This window comes from Somniosus microcephalus, chromosome 17 (genome assembly GCF_052327205.1).
Source record: "Somniosus microcephalus isolate GS21.2 chromosome 17, FLI_Smic_1.0, whole genome shotgun sequence".
NCBI lineage: Eukaryota > Metazoa > Chordata > Chondrichthyes > Squaliformes > Somniosidae > Somniosus > Somniosus microcephalus.
This window is the reverse complement of record NC_141003.1, coordinates 9,667,036-9,691,847: the sequence shown is the minus strand read 5'-3', so window position 1 is coordinate 9,691,847 and position 24,812 is coordinate 9,667,036. Positions and strand designations below refer to the sequence as shown.

Sequence of the window (24,812 nt, the reverse complement as noted above, 5' to 3'; positions counted from 1 at the left end):
TGAGGGCAACACTGTTGGCTCCTGCTGTAGGGGTCGCAAAATCCCCTCAGCCCCCGAAGATCGGGAAATATTAATCCACATCGTGGACGAAGACCTGTGTGATTTAAATTGTCTCTGGGTTGGACAATGTTTTAAAACATACCCAGAACCGCAAAAGGCTGCGTTAAAAAGCTCGTAAGCTGGGCAGCACTTGGACACTGGAATCAAAGAACTTTGTGAAAATCGCACACTTTAAGATTGTACACTTTATTAAAAGATGTACTCTTGAGTTTTGGACTGTTAAAAATGGCTGAACAGACCTCATGGAAACAGAATTTAAAAGGACAGACAGGCTGTTAGCATATGAAACAGACAGGCTGTTAGCATATGAAAAAGCTCAGCGCTGCCCTGTAGTGGGTTTGAATGAAGCCCAAGCTGTCAGTCACCCTGTGGTATTGGGCGGGCCCGGTAACCTACAAGCTGTTTGTTTACACTGGGGAGTAGCCCGTTTGAATCAGCCAATCCTCGGACAGCAAGCACACTGGGTTGTTTACACACATCCATTCACTGAAATTGACTCTAAGATAAAGTGCTTGAAACTGCCAGCATGAACAAAGGGACTTTGTTTGCTAAGCACTCAAGACTGTCAATCAATTGCAGTTCCAGATGACCACAGGACAATGCTTTGTTTACAAAGCAATTGAATGCTATTAGCATTTGTTTGTATATCAAGTGGACACATCCAAACTGAGGAGGAACCGTTTAAATGAATGGACACATTTAAACTGCAACTTTATCCAAACCCATCCCAGACAAGTGGACAGTTTGGATCTCTTTTGTTTTAGCCCAGAAACATCAGATATGGGCGGGCCCCCCAAAAAAGGGGTATAAAAGATAGCTTCCCAGAAGCATCTCTCTCTTCTCTTTTACCCTTTGGACTGCAGGTGAGCAAGGCTTCTGACCCACTAGCAAGACAATCTAGTGAGAAGTAAAGGGGTGGTAAAAGGTGGTAATAATAAGGGAACTGTTGCTAAGATTGTAAGATTAACATGGTAGCCATTTATCCCTCGTTTTTGCCGTCTGCCTTCCCCTGTTAAGCAATTTTACCGTGATTACTTTGATCGTGTGGTGTAGTTTCTTTAGTTTTAATAAAATTTGACTTTCTTGCATCCAGACCATTTGTCTGTTTTTAATATATCATTAATTATAAGTTCCTCCAGTCAGAACTGGAGGAGGGTTTAGCGATTCGAAACCGCTGATTGAAATTGGTCACAGTGCAGTGGCAAAAGGCTGTCTGACCAGGTAAATTACCGTAAACCAGGTAAAGGATGCCCCCCTACACTGCCCCCCTGCGGGTAGAGGATCTGTCTCCTCCAATACACCCACTGCACCAAGGCCTCCAGTGCTGCATCTGAGAACTGAGGTGCACACTCTCTCCTCTGTTGAGACTTATTGCTCCAGCTCCAGCCACAATGAGGTCATTCTGTGTCAGAGCACCTCCCCTTTAAGAAGTGCAGACACTCTGCAGGCAACCTTTAAATCGAGAGCAGACTCCACACATTATTGGGCCCCCTGTTGAGCGCGGAGTCAACCCGCAGTGTGTTTAGTGCTGAGCTCAGCATTGCAATCATGGTAATGAGCAGGCAGCACGAATGTCGTGTGCTGTCTGCTCTACTTTCAATGGGTGTGGGCAGATCGCGCATTGCGATGCCCACGCCCATTTTTGGGCCTAATCGAATATTGCCCCCTGTATTTATGCTGCTATTGATGTTACAAATTAATTTGAATGTAACCTAATGTGGTCTAAATCACTGCATTTTGTGTTTAGATGGACCTTTATTGCGTGGAAGTCCACAATAACCTGATTATTTTCATACATGTGAGTACAACTTATGAGATGGATCTGATCTGCATGGAGACAGAATACAAGATAATCCACTGGAGTTTCATCAGCTTCCCGAGGAAGCCTCAATGGTCAGAGGCGGGAAATTCTTCTGCAGCGCTCTGCCAGCTCCATATGCTAACACACCATTTCTGGGATTCTCCACCAGGGAGAAGGAAACACATATAGGCAGATGTATTCAAAGAGCATACAAATTGGCGAGAGGGTTGTGCTTATCCAACTTCAAATCAAAAAAAGTGACAAAGCAGATACACTTGTTAAGTTTGAGATCAATAACAGGTGACATAATTGACTGAATTTTAATGGGGAAGGCGGGTTGGGAGGGGGGGGCTCCGAACGGTCAGGAAACCCAGGAGAACGTGTTTTCCACAGGATCTGCCGAATTTAATGGCAGAGCCTGATTAGCATGGGAAGCCTCTGTTTCCCATCCACAGCCAGCCAGATTGAGAGGCTGGCTTGCTCCGGGTGGGTAGGCCTGCGGCACTAGGCCGTAGAGAGGAGGGAGGCAGGGATTGCGTGGGGGCCGGGGTCGGCTGGAGAATTGGGGTGATGGTGGGGGATCTGGAAAGATCAGGTGCAGCTGGAGGAGCCGGGCGGGTGGGGTGGGGGGGAATCTGAAGACATCGGGGATGGCTGGAGGAGCGGGGGAAGGGGGTGAGGAAGGGAAGTCGCAAAAAGATCGCGGGCCTGGAGGAACACGGCGGGGGGGGGGCGCGGGGGGAAGATGGAGCGGGGGTCAGAGGCCTGGGGTGGGGGAGGGCAGGCAGAGAGAGGCCTCGTGAGTGGATCGGAAGGTTGGGGTGGAGGGAGGCCTCTTGGGTGGGGATCGGAGGCCTGGTCGGGTGCGGGGGAGGGGGGAAGGAGGCCTGTGGGTGATCAGAGGCTTTGTGGGGGGGTGGGGGGTGTCTCCGATCGCGGGGGGTGGGTTAGGCAGGGACTCTGGATTCAGGAGGCAAGTGTGAAGGCGTGCAAAACCCAACCAGCTAAAGTTAAGTACAAAATGGAGGTTAAAGAAGAGGCTTCAAGTCTCATTATAACATTTAAATAGACGACCCGCCTCCTGGCAGCAAATTGGGCTGCCTGCTCCCCGTCCCGCCTCCGTTAAAACCGGAAGTGGGCAGGCTGGCGGTGGGCTCAGGTCGGGATTCAGATTTTTAACACTTTAACTACCTACACACCCCCAACCCACCCTTTTTATAAGGTTAAAATTCCACCCAATGGAACTGATCATCAGGAGCAACTCTGAGGATTATCTGTATGATAATAACTGAGTAAAGGTTTATTCATTTAAAAAAGGTAGTGGTTTTCCTGTTATGTTAAGTGTCACTTAACGTAAGAGGAAAATGATAATGCCATACTGACTCCTTGAAAAGCTGCAGCATGATTAATACTATACAAAGAGTGGAAGTGAAAGTTCTTACCAGTTTGAAAATCTTGATGCGATGCCAAAATATCCAGAAGTACATGTTCACGCAATACATTTTGGACGATATTTTCCATTTGTTTTTCATTTATTGTCTTGTCTCTAGTTAGTACCTGGATGCTGTGCAGGATACTGCTGGCCTATCCAATAGACAATATTTGTGTGCAAGAGCAGTACAACAACAATAACAACTTGTATTTATACAGCGCCTTTAACGTAGTAAAAGTCCCAAGGCGCTTCACAGGAGCATTGTCAAGAAAAATGTGACACCAAGCCACCCGAGGACATATTAGGGCAGATGTTTGGTCAAAACGGTAGGTTTTAAGGACCGTCTTAAGGAAGGAAAGAGTAGAGAGGCGGAGAGGATTAGGGAGCGAATTCCAGAGCTTAGGGCCTCGGCAGCTGAAGGCACAGCCGCCAATCATGGAGCGATTAAAATTGGGGATGCTCGAGGCCAGAATTGGAGGAGTGCAGGTATTTCGGAGGGTTATAGGGCTGGGGGAGGTTACAGAGATAGGGAGGGGTCAGGCCGTAGAGCAGTGGCAGGAAAAATAAGGCCCGCGGGCCACATCCTGCCAATGGATTGAATCTGGCTCGACAAGGCCTGGCTTCAAGGCCGAACATCTGCCATACCTGACCCCTAGCCTGACCCCACTCCACGTAACGTCAGGAGGCAGGTCACTGTCTCCGAGACAGCAGGGGAGTTGAAACCAAAAACAGAGGCAGGCAAATCAAATCTGCCATGCGCTGCATCAATGAGTCATTGCTATAACCTCCCCTTTCAAGTTTGCAAATATAAATCAACAATATTAACACTGCGATGTAGGAGGCCTTCTACTGTTTACAGCAGTATCTGCAGCACCAGACTTGGAAATGTCTGAACCGAGTACGGGGAAATAGAAACTTACTGCATTATCTGCAGCTTGTAAATCAACAAAGTTATTCACACCCGAAACCTCAGTTTCTGCTCCGTCACTGCAACGTGAAAGGTAAGTTACTCACGGTTTGTGGGTTCAGTGTCCATAAATCTGTGCAAACTTTCCAGATAAATGCACGATAACATAAATACTTTAAATATATAAAATAACGCCATTGGCAGCATGACTTGGAATTGACACAATCCAATCGATTGGTAAATTGTTTACTTAGAACCTGTTTTAAAACTTGCAGCTAGTTTTTAGTCTCAACTTGACTGTAGGAATTTTAGCGACGTATTCTTAATTAGTCCTGGGCTTAATTTCATTCCAGTGAGTTATAATTTGCTACTTTTGTCTGTTGATGCAATTGGGTGAAAGGTGTCTGAATTCTGTGGGGATACCGCCAGTCTCCCGGCGTAACTCTGGCGCAGACCCAGTTACGTTGTGTCCCTGGCATTTCTGGGAGTTGCCTCAGTAAAGAGCAGGGGAGCTTTTAGTCCAGTGGTGGGCAAAATATGGCCCACGAGCCCACTGAATGGGACAGAAATAAAACGCGAGCTGGAGCTGCACATTAGTCCGAGTCGAGTCATGGCTGCTCACCTCGATGACACTTTTACCAAAGCTACGTTTTTCCTCTCCCGGTACCCAGAGTATGACAGCAGGGGGCGTTCTCATGCTGAGTGGATCCTGGAGCACAAGGACTCCAGGTAAATTCAACTGACCTCTTTCAAATTTACCAATTTAAATCTTTGCTCTCACCAACGTGCGCAGTCCCTTTAAATTTGCTGCGCGGTATCTCTTCCAGCAGCAGGGGCTGGTGAGCGGCCTGCGCGGGACCCTGCAATTAGTGCGCGACCGTTCACCTGAGGGGGAACATTGGAGTGCGGCCCTCAACAGCTCATCAAAACTTGTTAAGTGGCCCTCCAGCCCAAATAATTGCCCACCCCTGCCATAGAGTGATTTGAAAACAAGGATAAGAATTTTTAAATTGAGCCATTGCTTAACGAGCACAGGGGTGATGGGTGAATGGGACTTGGTGTGAGTTAAGAGACGGGCAGCAGAGTTTTGGATGACCTCAAGTTTACGAAGGGTAGAAAGTGATAAACTGGTCAGGAGTGCGTTGGAATAGTCAAGTCTAGAATTAACAAAGGTTGGGTCTATACTTTCCGCAGTTTAGAAGAATGAGAGGTGATCTCATTGAAACATACAAGATTCTGAGGGGGATTGACAAGGGTAGATGCTGAGAGGTTGTTTCCCCTGGCTGGAGAGTCTAGAACTAGGGGGCATAGTCTCAGGATAAGGGGTCGGCCTTTTAAGACTGAGATGAGGAAGAATTTCTTTACTCAGAAGGTTGTGAATCTTTGGAATTCTCTACCCCAAAGGGCTGTGGATGCTGAGTCGTTGAGTATATTCAAGGCTGAGATCGATAGATTTTTGGACTCTATGGGCTGGATTTTCATTGAGGAGTCGGGTAGGAGGCGGGACTACAACTTTCGGGGTTGTAGTCCCGCCTCCATTGAGTTCTAGCAATTTTGACTTGATTGACCTTGTTGAGCCCGCCCAGCGGGCTCAGTGGGCCAATTAAGGGCCACCCGGCAACAGGTGACATCACAGATTGGTATTTCATCTGTCAAGACCTTTTGACAGATGAAATATCAGCGTTTCACAGCTGTTTGAAGCTGTCAAACACTGACAATCTGTACTCCAGGTTAATTCCTTCCCTCAGGCTGATTTAGAGATCTCCCCGGAACAGAAAGCTGAATGCTGCAATTTTTGACAGATCGCGGCCATTCTGCTTTCTGTGCCGGTGAGATGAGGGACTCTCGAGACCTGAAGGAAGGAAGGCTGTAAAGGTAAGTAAAGGTTAGTAGAGCTTCTTTAAACACTTTACACACACCAAACACACTTACCTCTGCACTCATGCACCCATCACTCACCTGAACACCGGACATCTCGACCCCTCCAAGCCCCTCATCCCGACGGCCCGCCTCGCTAACTTGGCGTGGTTTGGAGCCGTCGGGAATCCCACATTTCAACAATGAAAATAGGGATTAGGCTAAAAACTACCTGTTAACAGGCAGTTAATTGGCACTAATCCCCTTCCCGCCTCGGGGAGGTGGGTCCCAGTGCGGGTCGGGTACCCGCCTCCTTTGAAACTGGCAAGGAGGCAGGTAGGGGGCGGGATGGGTTCGTGCCCCCCAATTTCGGGATTTTAAACCCCCACACGCCTCCAATCCCGCCTCCATGGCCCAATGAAAATCCAGCCCTCGGGCTCCAGAATCAAGGGATATGGAGGTCGGGCGGGAAAGTGTTGAGGTTGAAGATCAGCCATAATCTTATTGAATGGCGCAGCAGGCTCGAAGGGCCGTATGGCCTACTCCTGCTCTTAATTCTTATGTCCTTAAAAGCATGGATGAGGGTTTCAGCAGCAGATGAGCTGAGGCAGAGGCGGAGTTGGGCGATGTTATGGAAGTGGAAATAGGCGGTCTTAATGATGGTGCAGATATGTGGTCGGAACTTCATCAGAGTCAAATATGACACCAAGGTTGCGAACAGTCTGGCTCAGCCTAAGATAGTTGCCAGGGAGAGGGATGGAGTCGGTGGCTAGAGAATGGAGTTTGTGGCGGGGACCGAAGACAATGGCTTTAGTCTTCCCAATATTTAACTGGAGGAAATTTCTGCTCATCCAGTACTGGATGTTAGACAAGCAATCTGACGATTTAGAGATGGTGGAAGGGTAGAGCGAGGTCATGGTGAGGTGGAGCTGGGTGTCATCAGCATACATGTGGAAACTGACGCTGTGTTTTCGGATGATGTCGCTGAGGGGCAGCATGTAGATAGGAACATAGGAACAGGAGGAGGCCATTCAGCCCCTTGAGCCTGTTCCACCATTCAATGAGATCATGGCTGATCTGCGATCTAACTCCATATACCCACTTTTGGCCCATATCCCTTAATACCTTTAGTTAACAAAAAGCTATCGATCTCCAATTTAAAATTAACAATTGATCTAGCATCAATTGCCACTTGCGGAAGAGAGTTCCAAACTTCTACCACCCTTTGTCTAATTTCACTCCTGAAAGGTCTGGCTCTAATTTTTAGACTATGTCCCCAGTCCTAGAATCCCCAACCGGCGGAAATAGTTTCTCTCTCTCTACCCTATCTGTTCCCCTTAATATCCTGAAAACTTCGATCAGATCACCCCTTAACCTTCTAAATTCTAGGGAATACAACCCTAATTTGTGTAATCTCTCCTCGTAACTTAACCTTTGAAGTCCAGGTATCATTCTGGTAAACCTACACTGCACACCTGCCAAGGCTAATATATCCTTTCTCAGGTGTGGTGGCCAGAACTGTTCACAGTACTCCAGGTGTGGTCTAACCAGGGTTTTGTACAGCTGCAGCATAACTTCTACCCCCTTGTATTCTAGTTCTCCAGCTATAAAGGCCAGCATTCTATTAGCCTTTTTGATTATTTTCTGTACCTGTTCATGACATTTTAGTGATCTATGTACCTGAACCCCCAAGTCTCTTTGGCCATCCACTGTTTTTAGCTTTTTACCATTTAGAAAGTACCCTGTTCTATCCTTTTTAGGTCCAAAGTGGGTGACCTCGCATTTGCTTACATTGAAATCCATTTGCCAGGTGAGAAATAGGAGGGCGCCAAGAACAGATCCTTGGCGGACACCAGGGGTAACGGTGTGGGAGTGGGAAGAGAAGCCATTTCAGGTGGTTCTCTAGCTATGACTGGATAGATACAAATGGAACCAGGCAAGTGCAGTCCCACCCAGCTGGATGACGGTGGAGAGGCGTTGGAGGAGAATGGTGTGGTCAACCGTATCAAAGGCTGCAGATAGGTCGAGAAGGATGAAGAGGGATAGTTTACCTTTGTCACAGTCACTTAGGATGTCATTTGCGACTTTGATGAGAGTCGTTTCGGTACTGTGGCAGAGGCATAAACCTGATTGGAGGGATTCAAACATGGCGTTCCAGGGAAGATGGGCACGCGTAAATGATAAATAGATACCACTTTTTTATCTGCAGATTGACAGAACCTGTTCTATGTTAAAATACTGCTCGTACTATCTTCTTTTTAGTGCTAATCTGCTGTGTTATTTCTAAATAATTTCCTTTAGCTGTCATAAAACAAATAGGAATTTGATTGTTTTAATAATAAGCCTCAGTAATGAATAGCCAAAGGGTAAGATGGCAAATTTAAATACCAGCAACTCCTCTTCCTGATTTTCAGGTTTAACTGCTAACCCCTACAAAATGAAACATTCTGAAATTGGTGTTTATGTTGACCTCTTACTAAAACAATTGATGAAAAATGAACAAAATATTATCAGCAGGAGCTCTCCATCTGTCAGTTTGATCACCCTAGGACATTTGTGACCAAGGGATTTATCATACTTTAATTTCCTTTTCTAGTCAAGCACATATGGCACTTTTGCCAGATTTTATGTCAATTTTAGCTTTTTTAACAACAAAATTAATTTGGTGAAACTGAAAAATCGATAAAAGTAACCTGAAAAAATGGAAACCAGAAACATAATTGTGCTCCATTGTACATAACACTTAAAACAATGGAAGTAGTTTCAGGTCTGAAGGGATATCACATTTCACAGGAATGAATCTTAGCAAACACATTACAGCAACTGTATATGTTACACCACTGGATCATTTGGAAAAATTGTAAATACCCACACCTAACTTTTAAAAATGAATGAAATAATTAAAATATATGACATTTCTCAAGCATTTCATTATAAAAACTGAATGCCTCATGACTACCTGCATTATAGAATATTTTTGATCGAACCAGGCATAACATACTTCTGACTTCTTCATTCATGTGTTAACAAACATGTCCATTCCTTCAGGTATGAAATCACACCAGCAGCTTCCATTTAAATCATTAAATCCAAACTCTTTTCTTTATATACTGAGAAACTTAGGTGAGGGGTCAGGGCCCATAGTGAAGGATGCTCGCACAAATGAAAAGATGATACAAAAAAAGCAGTGATCAAGTGATACTAAAGTTAAGTATGGAAAGCCTGTAGAAGACTAAGGCAGATAAGGAATTACACAATTCCCATAGGAACACATCTATGTACAGGACCTGAAAAGGCTCTGCAGTCCATCCGCCAGTCTCAAAAACGACTCTTTCCAGCTCTCCCTTAAATTTCCCCCAATATCTGCCTGTACTGCCTCTCTGGGCAGTCCATTACTCAAGTTCACCACTGTGTACCTCTGTGTAAATTGGTTAAATCTAAACTGTCTTGCACATTCCCTCTTCTAAGCTTGAACCTGTGTTCCCTGGTTCTAGATTTTGTAGTAACCTCAGCCATTTTATCAGAGTTCAATGTATTTACATATAGGATTACATAGAATATACAGAACAGAAATAGGCCACTTGGCCCAACCAGTTCATGCTGGCATTTATGCTCCACTCGAGCCTCCTCCCATCCTCCTCGAACTATCAGTATAACCCTCGATTCCATTCTCCCTCATATGCTTATCTAGCTTTTCCCTTAAATGCATCTATACTATTCGCTTCAACCACTCCCTGTGGTAGCGAGTTCCACATTCTCACCACTCTCTGGGTAAAGAATTTCCTTCTGAATTCCCTATTTAATTTCTTGGTGACTATCTTACATTGATAGACTCTAGTTTTGCTCTTCCCAACAAGTGTTTACTCTATCAAAACATAGAAACATAGAAGATAGGAGCAGGAGTAGGCCATTCGGCCCTTCGAGCCCGCTCCGCCATTCAATGAGATCATGGCTGATCATCCAAATTCAGTACCCTGTCCCTGCCTTCTCCCCATATCCCTTGATCCCTTTGGCCTTAAGAAATATATCAAACTCTTTTTTGAATATATTTAATGAACTGGCCTCCACCGCCCTCTGTGGCAGAGAATTCCACAGGTTCACCACTCTCTGGGTGAAGAAATGCCTCCTCATTTCAGTCCTAAATGGCTTACCCCTTATCCTTAGCCTATGACCCCTGGTTCTGGACTCCCCGGCCATCATAAACATCCTTCCTGCATCTAGTCTGTCCAGGCCTGACAGAATTTTATAAGTTTCGATGAGATCCTCTCTCAATCTTCTAAACTCCAGTGAGTATAAGCCCAATCGACACAATCTCTCCTCATACGTCATTCCTGCCATCCCAGGTATCAGCCTGGTGAATCTTCACTGCACTCCTTCCATGGCAAGAACGTCCTTCCTCAGGTAAGGCGACCAAAACTGCACACAATACTCAAGGTGCAGTCTCACCAAGGCCCTGTACAACTGTAGCAAGACATCCTTGTTCCTGTACTCGAACCCTCTTGCTACGAAGGCCAACATACCATTTGCCTTCTTAACCGCCTGCTACACCTGCATGCTTACCTTCAGCGACTGGTGCACAAGAACACCCAGGTCTCTTTGCACTTCCCCTTCTCCCAATCTATTGCCATTCAAATAATAATCTGCCTTCCTGTTTTTGCCACCAAAGTGGATAACCTCACATTTATCCACATTATAGTGCATTTGCCATGTTTCTGCCCAATCACCCAACCTGTCCAAATCGTACTGGAGTTTCATGACATCCTCCTCACAGCTTACCCTCCCACCCAGCTTTGTGTCATCTGCAAATTTGGAGATATTACATCCTATTCCCTCGTCCAGATCATTAATATATATTGTGAACAGCTGGGGTCCTAGGACCGATCCTTGCGGTACCCCACTAGTCACTGCCTGCCACTCGGAAAACGACCAGTTTATTCCAACTCTTTGCTTTCTGTCCGCCAACCAGTTCTCTATCCAAGTCAATACCTTGCCCCCAATCCCATGTGCCTTAATTTTGCACGCTAATCTCTTATGTGGGACCTTATCGAAAGCCTTCTGAAAGTCCAAATACACCACACCCACTGGTTCTCCCTTATCTATTTTACCAGTTACATCCTCAAAAAATTCCAGTAGATTAGTCAAGCATGATTTACCTTTTGTAAATCCATGTTGACTTTGTCCGATCCTGTCACTGCTTTCCAAGTGCTCTGCTATTACATCTTTTATAATAGATTCTAGCATTTTCCCCACTACCGATGTCAGGCTTACCGGTCTATAATTCCCCGCTTTTTCTCAACCACCTTTTTTGAATAGTGGGGTAACATTAGCTACCCTCCAATCCATGGGTACTGTTCCAGAGTCTATCGAGTTCTGGAAGGTGACCAGCAATGCATCTACTATTTCTAGGGCCACTTCCTTAAGTACCCTGGGATGTAGATTATCAGGCCCTGGGGATTTATCGGCCTTTAGTCCCATCAATTTTCCTAACACCATTTCCCTACAAATACTGATTTCTTTCAGTTCCACCCTTTCATCAGGCCCTACGTTCCCCGGCATCTCTGGGAGGTTATTTGTGTCCTCCTTTGTGAAGACAGAACCAAAGTATGAATTTAGTTGGTCTGCCATTTCTTTGTTTCCCATTATAAATTCCCCTGATTCTGACTGTAAGGGACCTACGCTTGACTTCACCAATCTTTTTCTCTTCACATATCTATAAAAGCTTTTACAGTCTGTTTTTATGTTCCCTGCAAGCTTACTCTCATATTCTATTTTCCCTTTCTTAATTAATCCTTTTGTCCTCCTTTGTTGAATCCTAAACTGCTCCCAATCCTCAGGATTATTGCTTTTTCTGGCCAATTTATATGTCGTCTCCTTGGATCTTATGCTATCCCTAATTTCCCTTGTTAGCCACGGTTGAGTCACCTTTTTTGTTTTATTTTTATGCCAAACTGGGATGAACAAATTCTGTAGCACATCCATTCGGTCTTTGAATGTTTGCCATTGCCTATCCACCGTCAACCCTTTGAGTGCCATTCCCCAATCAATCCTACCCAACTCGCTCCTCAGACCATCGTAGTTTCCTTTATTTAAATTGAGGACCCTAGTCTCTGAGTCAACTACTTCATTCTCCATCTTAATGAAGAATTCGATCATATTATGATCGCTCAGACCCAAGGGGCCTCGTACAACAAGATTGCTAATTAATCCATTGTCGTTACATAATACCCAGTCTAAGATGGCCTGATCTTTGGTTGGTTCCTCGACATATTGGTCCAGGAAACCATCCCGTAAACACTCCAGGAATTCCTCCTCCACAGTATTGTTACTAATTTGGTTGGCCCAATCTATATGTAGATTAAAGTCACCCATGATGACTGCTGTGCCCTTATTGCACGCTTCTTTAATTTCCCTTTTAATGCCATCCCCAACCTCCGCCTTACTGTTGGGAGGTCTATATACCACTCCCACTAATGTTTTTTTCCCCTTAGTATTTCTCAATTCTACCCATACAGATTCCATATCATCAGAGCTAATATCCTTCATTCCAATTGTATTAATCCCTTCTTTAACCAGTAATGCTACCCCACCTCCCTTTCCTTTTTGCCTATCTTTCCTGAATATCGAATACCCCTGGATGTTGAGTTCCCAGTCTTGGCCATCCTTGAGCCACGTTTCCGTAATCCCAACCAAATCATATTCGTTTACCTCTATTTGCGCAGCCAATTCGTCCACCTTATTACAAATGCTCCTCGCATTAAGACACAAAGCCTTCAGGCTTGTTTTTTTAACGCTCTTAGACCTATTAGAATTATTATTTACCTTTCATAATTTTAAAGACCTGCATTAGGTCACCCCTCAGCCTTCTCTTTTTAATGGAAAAGAGACCCAACCTATTCATTCTTTCCTAATAGGTATAACCTTGTAGTTCTGGTATCATCCTTGTAAATATTTTTTGCACCCTCTCCAGTGCCTCGATATCCTTTTTATACTAGGGCGAACAGAATTGTATGCAGTACTCCAAGTGTGATCTAACCAAGGTTTGATACAAGTTTAGCATAACTTCTTTACTTTTCAATTCTATCCCTCTAGAAATAAACTCTAGTGCTTGGTTTGCTTTTTGTAAGGCCTTATTAACCTGCGTCACTACTTTTAGCGATTTCTGTATTTGTACTTCCAGACCCCTCAGTTGCCTTAAGCTCAGTATCTATTTGGTTGCCCTTTCCTGCCCTGCCTCCCATGCCTGGGTATCCTTTCTGTAGTATGGTGACCACAATTGTACCCAGTGCTCCAGGTGTGGTTGTACTAGTGACTCGAATTATATACAGTAATACATAGAAGTTACAACACAGAAACAGGCCATTCGGCCCAACCAGTTCATGTTGGTATTTACCCTCTATGTGAGCAAATAGTCCCAATCACATTTACCCACCCTGTTCCCATATCCCTTCATCCTCCTTTCCTTCATCCATTTATCCAATTTAATATTGAATCTTGGCATAATTTCTGCCTCAACCACTAACCCTGGAAGTGAATTCTATAGCCTCACAACTCTCTGAGTAAAGACGTTTCTCCTGCCCTCTTGTCTGAATCCTTACATTTAATCTTGTATCTATGGCCTCTTGTTCTAGACCCCTAAAGTACTGGAAACAATATGCTTCTATTGACCCTAACCCATCCTTTCATAACTTTAAAACATCTACCATATCACCTTGTTATCTGCATTGTTCTAACGAAAAAAGCTCAGCATTCCAGGTGTGACCATATCAGTGCCTTGTGCAATATCACCTCTCGGAATTGCGTTCTATCCTATCTCATGTTATTTCTGGCCTCTTCAATTTTAACTCTGTTAACCAGTTTCTTAACGTACTTTAACTTGGTTTTTATATTAATTTCAGTCCACAATGCCACCTGAAGCTTTATACTTTAGAATGGGGTAGATTTTTGTCTTCACTGCAGTAATCTTGCAGCTCACATCTCATCACCTCAGAATGTGCCTTTCTAAAGTTGAATGATTCTATTATACCCATTCATTTTGCTATGATTAACCTAACCTTAAACTACACCATGTTGCCAAAATATTCTCCTCTTCTGAGCTGCTATACCATCTCCTGGTTGTTCCTTGATGTCAGGACCAATTGCACCACTGCCCATATAGGGTCTTTGACCAATTGTTCCATGTAACAATCAATATTGTGTCCAGGATCCTGTTTCTATAAGAACTTAAGAAATAGGAGCAGCAGTAGGCCATTCGAACTTTCAAGGCTACTCTGCCATTCAATAAGAAATATGGCTGATCTTCTACCTTAACTCCAACTTCCCTCACTATCCCCATATCCCTTGGTTCCCTTAGTATCCAAAAATCTATCGATCTCTGTCTTCAATATACTCAATGGCTGATTATCCACAGCCTTCCGGAGTAGGGAATTCCAAAGATTCACAACCCTTTGATTGCAGAAATTTTTCATCGCAATCTTAAATGGCTGACTCTTATTCTGACCCTGGGTTCTAGACTCCCCAGTCAGGCGAAACATCATCCCTGCATCTACCCTTTCAAGCCCCTTAAGAATTTTATACGTTTCAATGAGCTCACCTCTCATTCTTCTGAACTCTAGGGAAAGAGGCCTAGTCTCCTCAATCTCTCCTCATAGGGCAATCCCCCATCCCAGGAATCAGTCTGGTGAACCTTCGTTGCACTCCCTCCAAGGCAAGTATATTCTTCCTTAGGTAAGGAGACCAGAACTGTACACAGTACTCCAGGTGTGGCCTCACCAAGGCCCTATATAATTGCAGTAAGACTTCTTTACTCTTATACTCCAATCCTTTTGTAATAAAGGCCAACATACCATTTGCTTTCCTAATTGCTTGCTGTACTTGCAATTTAACTTTCTGTGATTCCTGTACAAAGACACCCAAATCCTTCTGAATACCAACATTTTCCAACCTCTCACCATTTAATAAAATATTCTGCATTTCTATTATTCCTACCAAAGTGGATATTTTCACATTTTTTCACATTATATTCCATCTGCCATATTCTTTCCCACTCACTTAACCTGTCTATATCCCTTTGCAGCCTCTTTTCATCCTTCTCATAACTTACTTTCCCACCTAACTTTGTACCATCAGCAAACTTGGATGCATTACACTTGGTCCCCACATCTAAGTCATTAATATAGATTGTAAATAGCTGAGGCCCAAGCACTGATCCTTGTGGTACCCCACTAGTTACAGCCAGCCAACTTGAAAATGACCCGTTTATTCCTATTCTCTGTTTTCTGTCCGTTAACCAATCCTCAATCAATGCTAATATATTACCATGAGTCCTAATTTGTGTAATAATCTCTCGTGTGGCACCTTATTGAATGCTTTTTGAAAATCAAAATACACCACATCCACTGGTTCCCCTTTATCTACCCTGCCAGTTACAACCTCAAAAAAATCTAACAGATTTGTCAAACAGTTTCCCTTTCATAAATCCGGGTTGACTCTCCCCAATCATATTATGATTTTCTAAGTGCCCGGTTATCACGTTCCTAATAATAGATTCGAGCATTTTGCCTACTATTGATGTCAGGCTAACTGGTCTATGGTTTCCTGTTTTCTCGCCACCTCTTATTTTGAATAGCGGGGTTACATTTGCTATCTTCCAATCCGCGGGGACCGTTCTAGAATCTAGGGAATTCTGGAAGATCAAAACCAATGCATCCACTATCTCTGTAGCCACCTCTTTTAAAACCCTAGGATGTAGGCCATTAGGTCCAGGGGGTTTGTCGGCTTTTAGTCCCATTCAGTTCTCCAGTACTATTTCTTTACTAATATTAATTGCTTTAAGTTCCTCATTCTCACTAGACCCTTGGTTCCCCACTATTTCCGGAATGATTTTTGTGTCTTCTTCCTTAGGTAATGAGACCAGAACTGTACACAGTACTCCAGGTGTGGCCTCACCAATGCCCTGTATAATCGTAGTAAGACTTCTTTACTCTTATACACAAATCCCTTTCTAACAAAAGCTAACATATCATGTGCTTTCCTAATTGCTTGTTGTACCTGCATGTTAACTTTCTGTGATTCATGTACAAGGACACCCAGGTCCCTCTGAATGCAAACATTTCCCAGTCTCTCACCATTCAAAAAATATTCTACTTTTTTGTTTTTCCTACCAAAGTGGATAACTTCACACTTCCCCACATTGTATTCCATTTGCCATGTTCTTGCCCACTCAGTCAACCTGTCTATATCTCTCTGCAGCCTCTTTGCGTTCTCCTCACAACTTACTTCCCCACCTAACTTTGTATCATCAGCAAACTTGGATACGTTACACTCAGTCCCTTCACCTAAGTCATTAATGCAGATTGTAAATAGCTGAGGCCCAAGCACTGATCCTTGCGGTACCCCGCTAGTTACAGCCTGCCAACCTGAAAAAGTCCCATTTATTCCTACTCTGTTTTCTGTCCATTAACCAATCCTCAATCCATGCTAATATATTATCCCCAATCCCATGAGTCCTCATTTTTTGTAATAACCTCTTGTGTGGCACCTTATTGAATGCTTTCTGAAAATCCAAATACACTACATCCAATGGTTCCCCCTTATCCATCCTACTAGATACATCTTCAAAAAACTCTAATAGATTTGTCAAACACAATTTCCCTTTCATAAAATCATGTTGACTCTGCCTAATCATATTATGATTTTCTAAGTGCCCTGTTACCACGTCCCTAATAATAGATTCGAGCATTTTGCCTGCTACTGATGTCAGGCTAACTGGCCTATAGTTCCCTGTTTTATTTCTTCCTCGTTTCTTAAGTAGTGGGGTTATGTTTGCTACCTTCCAATATTTAGGGACTGTTCTAGAATCTAGGGAATTCTGGAAGATTAATACCAGTGCATCCACTATCTCTTCAGCTCCCTCTTTTAAAACCCTAGGATGCAGGTCGTCAGGTCCAGGGGATTTGTTGCCACTTAGTCCCATTAATTTCTCCAGTACTATGCCTTTACTTATACTGATTTCTTTAAATTTCTCATTCTCTCGAGACCCTTGATTCCCCATTATTTCCGGAATGTTTTTTGTGTCTACTACCGTGAAGACAGATACAAAGTATTTGTTTAATGACTCTGCCATTTCCTTATTGCCCATTATAATTTCTCCTGTCTCTGCCTCTAATGGGCCCACAAACAGCTCCCTCTTTCCTCAGTACTGGTGCCAGTGCCCCGTGAAGCAAAACCCCTGCCTCCCACACCACTCTGAGGCAGGCAAAACAGCCTTCGGAACTCCCGGCCGTGGCTGCAGAGAACGGTATCTATCCCCCTGACTATACCGCTCCCTAGCACTACAACATTCCTTTTCAGTTCCCCCATTTGAAGTGCCTCCTGTACCACGGTGCCGTGGTCAGTTTGCCCATCCACCCTGCAGACTTTTCCCTCATCCACACAGGCAGCTAGAACCTCAAAACTGTTGGATAAGGGCAAAGGCCAAGGTTCCTCCAGCACTGTATCTGGGGTCCCCTTACCTACCTGAGTTGCAGTCACACCCTCCTGTCCCTGACCACTAACCAGACCTGTACTACTACCTCACCTAAGGGGTATGACTGCCTCCTAGATCAAAGTGTCCAGGTCACTCTCCCCCTCCCTGATGCTCCGCAATGTCTGCACCTCGGACTCCAGCTCAACAACTCTGAGCTGAAGTTCCTTGAGATGCAGACACTTACTGCAGATGTGGTTGTCTGGGATTGTGATGCTCTCCACAAACTCCCACATGCTGCAGTAGCGACACACCTCCTGCACTGCCATCCATATCTAACCTTGTTTTATTTATTTAATGAATGTTTATGTATCTAATCAACATAGTTTATAGTTTTTTAACTAATTACTTGATCTAGTTTAAGTTGTAGGTAGATTAAATTAAATATTTACTTGTAACATGCAAAAAGCAACACCTCCTTCCCCTCTACACCGAATCCCCACGCTCACCAAATACTCAACTTTTACACTCTGCTTATGCTGCTCGATTACCTCAATTTGCTAGGGGTAGATTGCAAAATCATCCTTATAGATTTCCCAGTCTATCCGTGGTAAATTGAAGTCACCTGTAACAAATGTATCTATTCCTCTACATACTTTGCTTATTTAACTACAAACTTCTTGATCCGATCCTTTTTCCTAACCTGCTTGTCTATAACAGGTGCCCATAGTCAGTTTCCTTTCCTTCATGAAGTCTCTGATCATTACCAAAGGTTTTCCATGTTTTCTACACTTGGACCAGAAATGTCCATCCCTGCTCGGCTACAAGCCCTGTCTGTGGAGTTCCATCTTCATTAGGCTACCCTTTCTTCCGTATCACATCCAATAATTGTCTGTTACATATATGCTATGCAGAGAAGCAGAAGATTATTAGGAAGACTTTGTCTGAATAATAGCACAAACCTGATTTGCAGCTCTGATCGCAACCCATGCCAGCATTTTACATTTTGAAGGAGGCTTCAAAACATGTTGCAATATTTCTATCAGTCTTCCTTGGCCAGTAATCTTGTTAAAAAACAAAGTAATTGAAATTTAACCAACTGTTTGCTTAAGTTTATCAAACTATGTGTCTCCAAATATAGAACAATTAATTTTTCAATCTGTAAGAAACCAGGTCTAATCTAATTTAATTACTAGTGTTATTGTGATGAATAAGTTCATAAATTATTTTAAGGATCTCGATAGTGAATTGGGTTAGCACACTCTTCTTTCACCTCTGGGAACTGTCATATTTAGCCAATATTGACGGAATGAAAGTCTCCTCTTTGCTGGCTGTAGGATTTACATGAAATGAGCTTTGGGAGCGCCAGTCCAGTGCCTCTTGGCATGGGCAACAATGGAGACAGGACCCTAACTTGGAATAATGGCACTGAATTGTCAAACAGACAGGAAAGTGGAAACAGAGTTAACGTGAAAGGTTAATGACCTGAAACATTAACTCTGTTTCTCTCTCCACAAATGCTGCCTGACTTGTTGAGTGTTTCCAGCATTTTCTTTTATTTCAGCTTTCAAGTATCTGCATTACTTTGCTTCTCTTTTAGGGAAGTGGAAATGTCACCATGGTACAGAAGGGATGCATTTTAAAGTTTTTAAAGTCAGATTATTGGAATGGCCAGACAGAGCTTACTCTGCCTTGTGCCTGACCTGGGAGTGCCCACCAGAAATGGGAAACTGTTCTACTCCTCAGAGTAGAAACATTTCTTGCTTTGATAAGCACAGGAAAAAACACACGAGGGCTGTTATGGCACTGAAAAGATCTGGGATATTTGTGTTTTAGCTCATTTAGATACATTTACGCCATTACTGCACTAAACACAGGTTTCCTTGATCTTCTTAACAGTGCAAACCGTACACCCATTAAAGCCCCTTGGGGCTCATTTGCATAATTTCCTGGGTTTACACCACTCCTGCAACCGGTGTAAGTTTACACCCCAAACAAGGTCTAACAGCTCTCCATAACCCTTTAGACAAATATAAATGAGGAGCTGGTGAGATGAAGGGGACAGCAACTTCACTTACTGACTACAGACTTTTTAAAATTTGCTCCTTCACATTTTTATCACTGACCCCTGCACTTTATTTTGCTGTAGTGCTTATGTCTCATCCTAGAAAAAAGACCCTGACTTGGACCCTCAAACCCACATTCAGATCAATTTCCGATAATGGATGGCATTCCTCATGGGCCTACCACTCTATGCCATCATAATGGAGGAGAGATTGCAACAGCAGTGTGCCATGGGCAGGGAAATCAGGCAGCATGGCAGATGACGGCAACTCATCTGGTACGACCCTCTCCAATGTGTAGACATACTGCACCAGCCCTATGAGGACCTTAACAAGGAGCTGTCTATCTGACAGCTGTGCCTCCAAGGATGCCATTGGGCATTTCTGCCAGCTTCACCATGAAAATTTTCAAACTAGCCCCACTGCCGCAACTGTTCTGTCTGTGGTAATTAAAGTTACAACAACCCTCAATTGTTACGACTCTGGATCCTTCCAGGCTGCAACGGGGATCTATACAACATTAGCCAGGGGCCTGTCAGGTGGCGGATACTCTTCACAGAGGAACCAAATTCCTCCATTTCAGCATTACTCCCAGGTAGCAGAGGCATAGAGCCAGGGACTCCCTAGGGAGCATGGTGGCACATACATGGCCGTGAAGGTGCCGGCTGAGCAGCTGATGACACATGTGAATAAGAAGGGGTTCCATTACCAGGTCATGCAGCTCGTATATAACGCAAACCAGGCTGTAACCTCCCTCGCCACTGCATGGGGCATTAGGCGGCAGATTCTTCATCGACTGATGGACTACAGTGGCAGCACTTCAGCCATGCCTTTTTCTATGCATCCTACCAGATGACACCAAAGCACTTTTGTCCAGCAGAACCTTGCAAGGACACCTTTGTGAAGAAGTCTGAACCTACTGAATGGTCTATTTCCTCACTTAATGTAATGTTCATAAATAACAAATCACAAGTCAGTATTTGAAAGCCAACATTTCTGTTAATGCAAGCTCATGGGGTGTTAGGTTGTGTGTGTGAGGATAAGCCTTTCAGTTAAGCAGTGTATGGCAACTGTGATGGGACAGGAGACGTGAGCGATGTGGGGGTGTTGTGATGTTCGAGTCGAAGAAGAGGTTTTGGGGTTGTGCAAGGGGAGTTGTAGGCGCTCTTACCCAGAATGTAGTGTGAAGGGTTAGTAAGTGTGTAATAAAAACAGAAAATGCGGCAAGTACTCAGCAGGTCAGGCAGCATCTGTGGAGCGAGAAACAGAGTTAACGTTTCAGGTCAATGACCCTTCGTCAGAACTGGAAAAAGCTGGAGATGGAAGAGGTTTTTAAACAAGGGCAGGGGCGGGGAAAGGGGGGAGGGGAGGAAAGAACAAAAGGGACGGTCTGTGATAGACTGGAAGGCAGGAGAGATTAAGAGACAAAAGGGATGATGGTGCAAGGCAAAAGGAGATGGTAATGGGACAAGTTAAGAAACAAAAGATGGCTCTAGATGAAGCTTCCACCCTATCACAGACCTTCCCTTTTGTTCTTGCCTCCCCCCCGCCCTCTCCCTGCCCTACACTTGCTTAAAAACCTCTTCCATCTCCAGCTTTTTCCAGTTCTGACGAAGGGTCATCAACCTGAAACGTTAACTCTGTTTCTCTCTCCACAGATGCTGCCTGACCTGCTGAGTATTTCCAGCATTTTCTGTTTTTATTTCAGATTTCCAGCATCCACAGTATTTTGCTTTTGTATTAGTAAGTGTGTGTTGCTTTAAGAGAGTGAAGACCTAGATCAGTTGACATCTCACCTGCATTAACATCCCTAAGATTCACATTTATAGGAATAATGCTACACCACAGGCATTTTATCCAAACCTCTTGTTTATACTGTCAAACATAATGATAATTACTGTGTTCTCACCTTTTTTTTAGGCTGTTTCGGAATTAAAATTATTCCTGATTTCAATGATACTGACAGTTTGTTATCTGCATTTTGGTCATTTCTTAAATTATTTTCTGCTTCCTTCTCATCCTCCTCAACAAGGTGGAAGTATAACAAAACAAGTTCCAAATATGACTGCCTCATCAACCTACAAGATAAAAAAAAATTACCCTTTTTGTGTTAGTTATTCTTCATTTTAAAAACAATGGCTGAATTCTCCTCCTGTTGGCAAGTTAGTGGTGAGACAGGACTTCCACCTGTCCACATGACTACGCCACTAACCCACTCAACGTTCCTCCCAGGGTCCTCATTATTAATGTAGGTAATACCATTCCTCGTTGGCTTACACCCGCTGTGAAGGAGGGAAATGCAGTGGGAAGCAGCCTTTGGAAAGGCAGCACCTATTTAAGAGGAGACATCACTTTTTCAGCAACAGAACACACATATGCATGTCGGAAGAATGAGCAGTTTCAGGGGACACCAGCAATAGAAAAGGTTCCGAGATTCTCTTATACATTTGTGGAGGTGCTGCTGGCTGAAGTAAGGGTAAAATGTGATCGACCATGAGGCACAGAAGGCAGGAATCACCACAAGAAGGTGGTTCAGACTGTATGGAGAGAGGTTTCTGCAGCAACCTCCAGTACCCCACAGTGAAGGATGTGGTTTAATGACCTCACAAAGGTGGATAACACAAGTCAAACAAGCACTGTTCCCAGTCCACATGTGTTAATGATAGGAGGCTTCACTCACATCCTTACCTTTCATATTTTTCTATCATCACCTGGGTGACAGAGCAACTCACGTATGCAAAGGGAACTTCTGCAAACACTCAAGCATCATCTTAACTCACAACCACTCTATGAACTCACATTGCCTGCCACAAGTTGCTCTGCTAGTCTTGAAGGAAAGTTAATTTAAAAGGACAATGTACCTGCACCACACATCATCATGGGATGCGTGCACTGGCATCGGGGAAAACGGAAGTGTCCACCATGCTTTTCATATTTCTTTAACTTTGGCCCTGAATTCGTGGTCGGTACACCTCCTTTGAAAATGACTGCCCTTGCACATGTGCTAAATCCCAAACTTGCGAACTGTCAAGTTCCGACTCCGCATTGTCTTCGTTGCACGTTTCACCTACACATTGAAATCAACGTGCTGACGAAAAGTTGGGCTAACTGCCCACCGAGTGCGCATTAATTACCCTGAAAATGTTTGCGGCTGGTGCAAACTGGCGCAGGTGCCTGTTGCACAGCGCAAGGGGAGGGGGATGAGAAAATGGTATGAGTTGGTGGCTGCTGACTGACCCATTGAGTGTTTCCAGCATTTTCTGATTAAAAATGTACTGGCCAGACACAAAGCTCTTTTCATGTAATCTTTCCCGATGAGTTTTTGAACCCAGAAATTAAGCACGGTAAGCACCAGCAATAGGCACTCTACAGATTGTATATATTGGTTTAAGGGCAAAGTTTTTGTGTGCCGATTATTTCTCAACACATTACAATAAAAAAAACCTACTGATTTACAGAAACATTTTGTACTGGGGTTTGCTTCTTTATGGGCACAATTCAAATAATAGAGCATCTAATCTAATACTGAGTCGATAAGAAATGTATATCTAACAACAACAACAACAACTTGTATTTATATAGCGCCTTCAACGTAGTAAAACATCCCAAGGTGCTTCACAGGAGTATAAACGACAAAAAAATTTGACACCGAGCCACATAAGGAGAAATTAGGGCAGGTGACCAAAAGCTTTGTCAAAGAGGGAGGTTTTAAGGAGCGTCTTAAAGGAGGAGAGAGAGGTAGCGAGGCGGACAGGTTTAGGCAGGGAATTCCAGAGCTTAGGACCTAGGCAACAGAAGGCACGGCCACCAATGGTTGAGCGATTATAATCAGGGATGCGCAAGAGGCCAGAGTTAGAGGAGCGCAGATATCTCGGGGGGTTGCGGGGCTGAAGGAGATTACAGAGATAGGAAGGTGCAAGGCCATGGAGGGATTTGAATACAAGGATGAGAATTTTGAAATCGAGGCATTGCTTAACCGGGAGCCAATATAGGTCAACGAGCACAGGGGTGATGGGTGAACAGGACTTGGTGCGAGTTAGGACACGGGCAGCCGAGTTTTGGATCACCTCAAGTTTACCTAGGGTAGAATGTGGGAGGCCAGCCAGGAGAGCGTTGGAATAGTCAAGTCTAGAGGTAACAAAGGCATGGATGAGGGTTTCAGCAGCGGATGAGCTGAGGCAAGGGCGGAGACGGGTGATGTTACGGGGGTGGAAATAGGCGGTCTTAATTATGTTGCGGATATGTGGTCGGAAGCTCATTTCAGGGTCAAATATGACACCAAGGTTGCGAACAGTGTGCTTCAGTCTCAGACAGATGTTAGGGAGAGGGATGGAGTCAGTGGCTAGGGAACGGAGTTTGTGGTGGGAACCGAAAACAATGGCTTCGGTCTTCCCAATATGTAATTGGAGACAATTTCTGTTCATCCAGAACTGGATGTTGGACAAGCCATCTGAAAATTTAGAGACCGTGGAAGGGTTGAGAGAAGTGGTAGTGAGGTAGAGCTGGGTGTCGTCAGCGTACATGTGGAAACTGAAGCTGTGTTTTCGGATGATGTCGCCAAGGGGCAATATGTAGATGAGAAATAGGAGGGGGCCAAGGATAGATCCTTGGGGGACACCAGACGTAACGACTTGGGAGCGGGAAGAGAAGCCGTTGCAGGTGATTCTCTGGCTACGATTAGATAGATAAGAATGGAACCAGGCGAGTGCAGTCCCACCCAGCTGGACGACGGTGGAGCGGCGTTGGAGAAGGATGGAGTGGGCAACCGTGTTAAAGGCTACAGACAAGTCAAGAAGGATGAGGAGGGATAGTTTACCTTTGTCACAGTCACAAAGGGTGTCATTTGTGATTTTGATGAGAGCCGTTTTGGTACTGTGGCAAGGGCGGAAACATGATTGGAGGGATTCAAACATGGAATTGTGGGAAAGATGGGCACGGATTTGGGAGGTGACAACACATTCAAGGACTTTGGAGAGGAAAGGGAGGTTGGAGATGGGGCAGTAGTTTACAAGGACAGAGGAATCAAGGGTTGGTTTTTTGAGGAGAGGGGTGATGACAGAAAATCTGAGGGAGAGGGGAACAGTACCTGAGGAGAGAGAACCATTAACAATGTCAGCTAACATGGGAGCCAGAAAAGGAAGTTGGGTGGTCAGCAGTTTGGTGGAAATAGGGTCGAGGGAGCAAGAAGTGGGCCTCATGGACAAGATGAGCGCAGAGAGGTCATAAGGGGA

General features: G+C 44.3%; 1 protein-coding gene across 4 annotated transcripts in view; it reads right to left on the bottom strand.

Moving 5' to 3' along the window:
- Positions 1-24,812, bottom strand: part of cfap54 (cilia and flagella associated 54) — an 859,633-nt gene that overhangs the window by 64,362 nt on the left and 770,459 nt on the right. For all 4 annotated transcript variants that reach the window (XM_086009903.1, XM_086009902.1, XM_086009901.1 and 1 more), the window contains 3 exons: positions 21,491-21,659; positions 18,481-18,582; positions 3,304-3,445 (listed from right to left, as the gene is read on the bottom strand). In XM_086009903.1, coding sequence (XP_085866029.1) covers positions 3,304-3,445; positions 18,481-18,582; positions 21,491-21,659 — 413 coding nt within the window. The remainder of the gene's footprint in view (positions 1-3,303; positions 3,446-18,480; positions 18,583-21,490; positions 21,660-24,812) is intronic.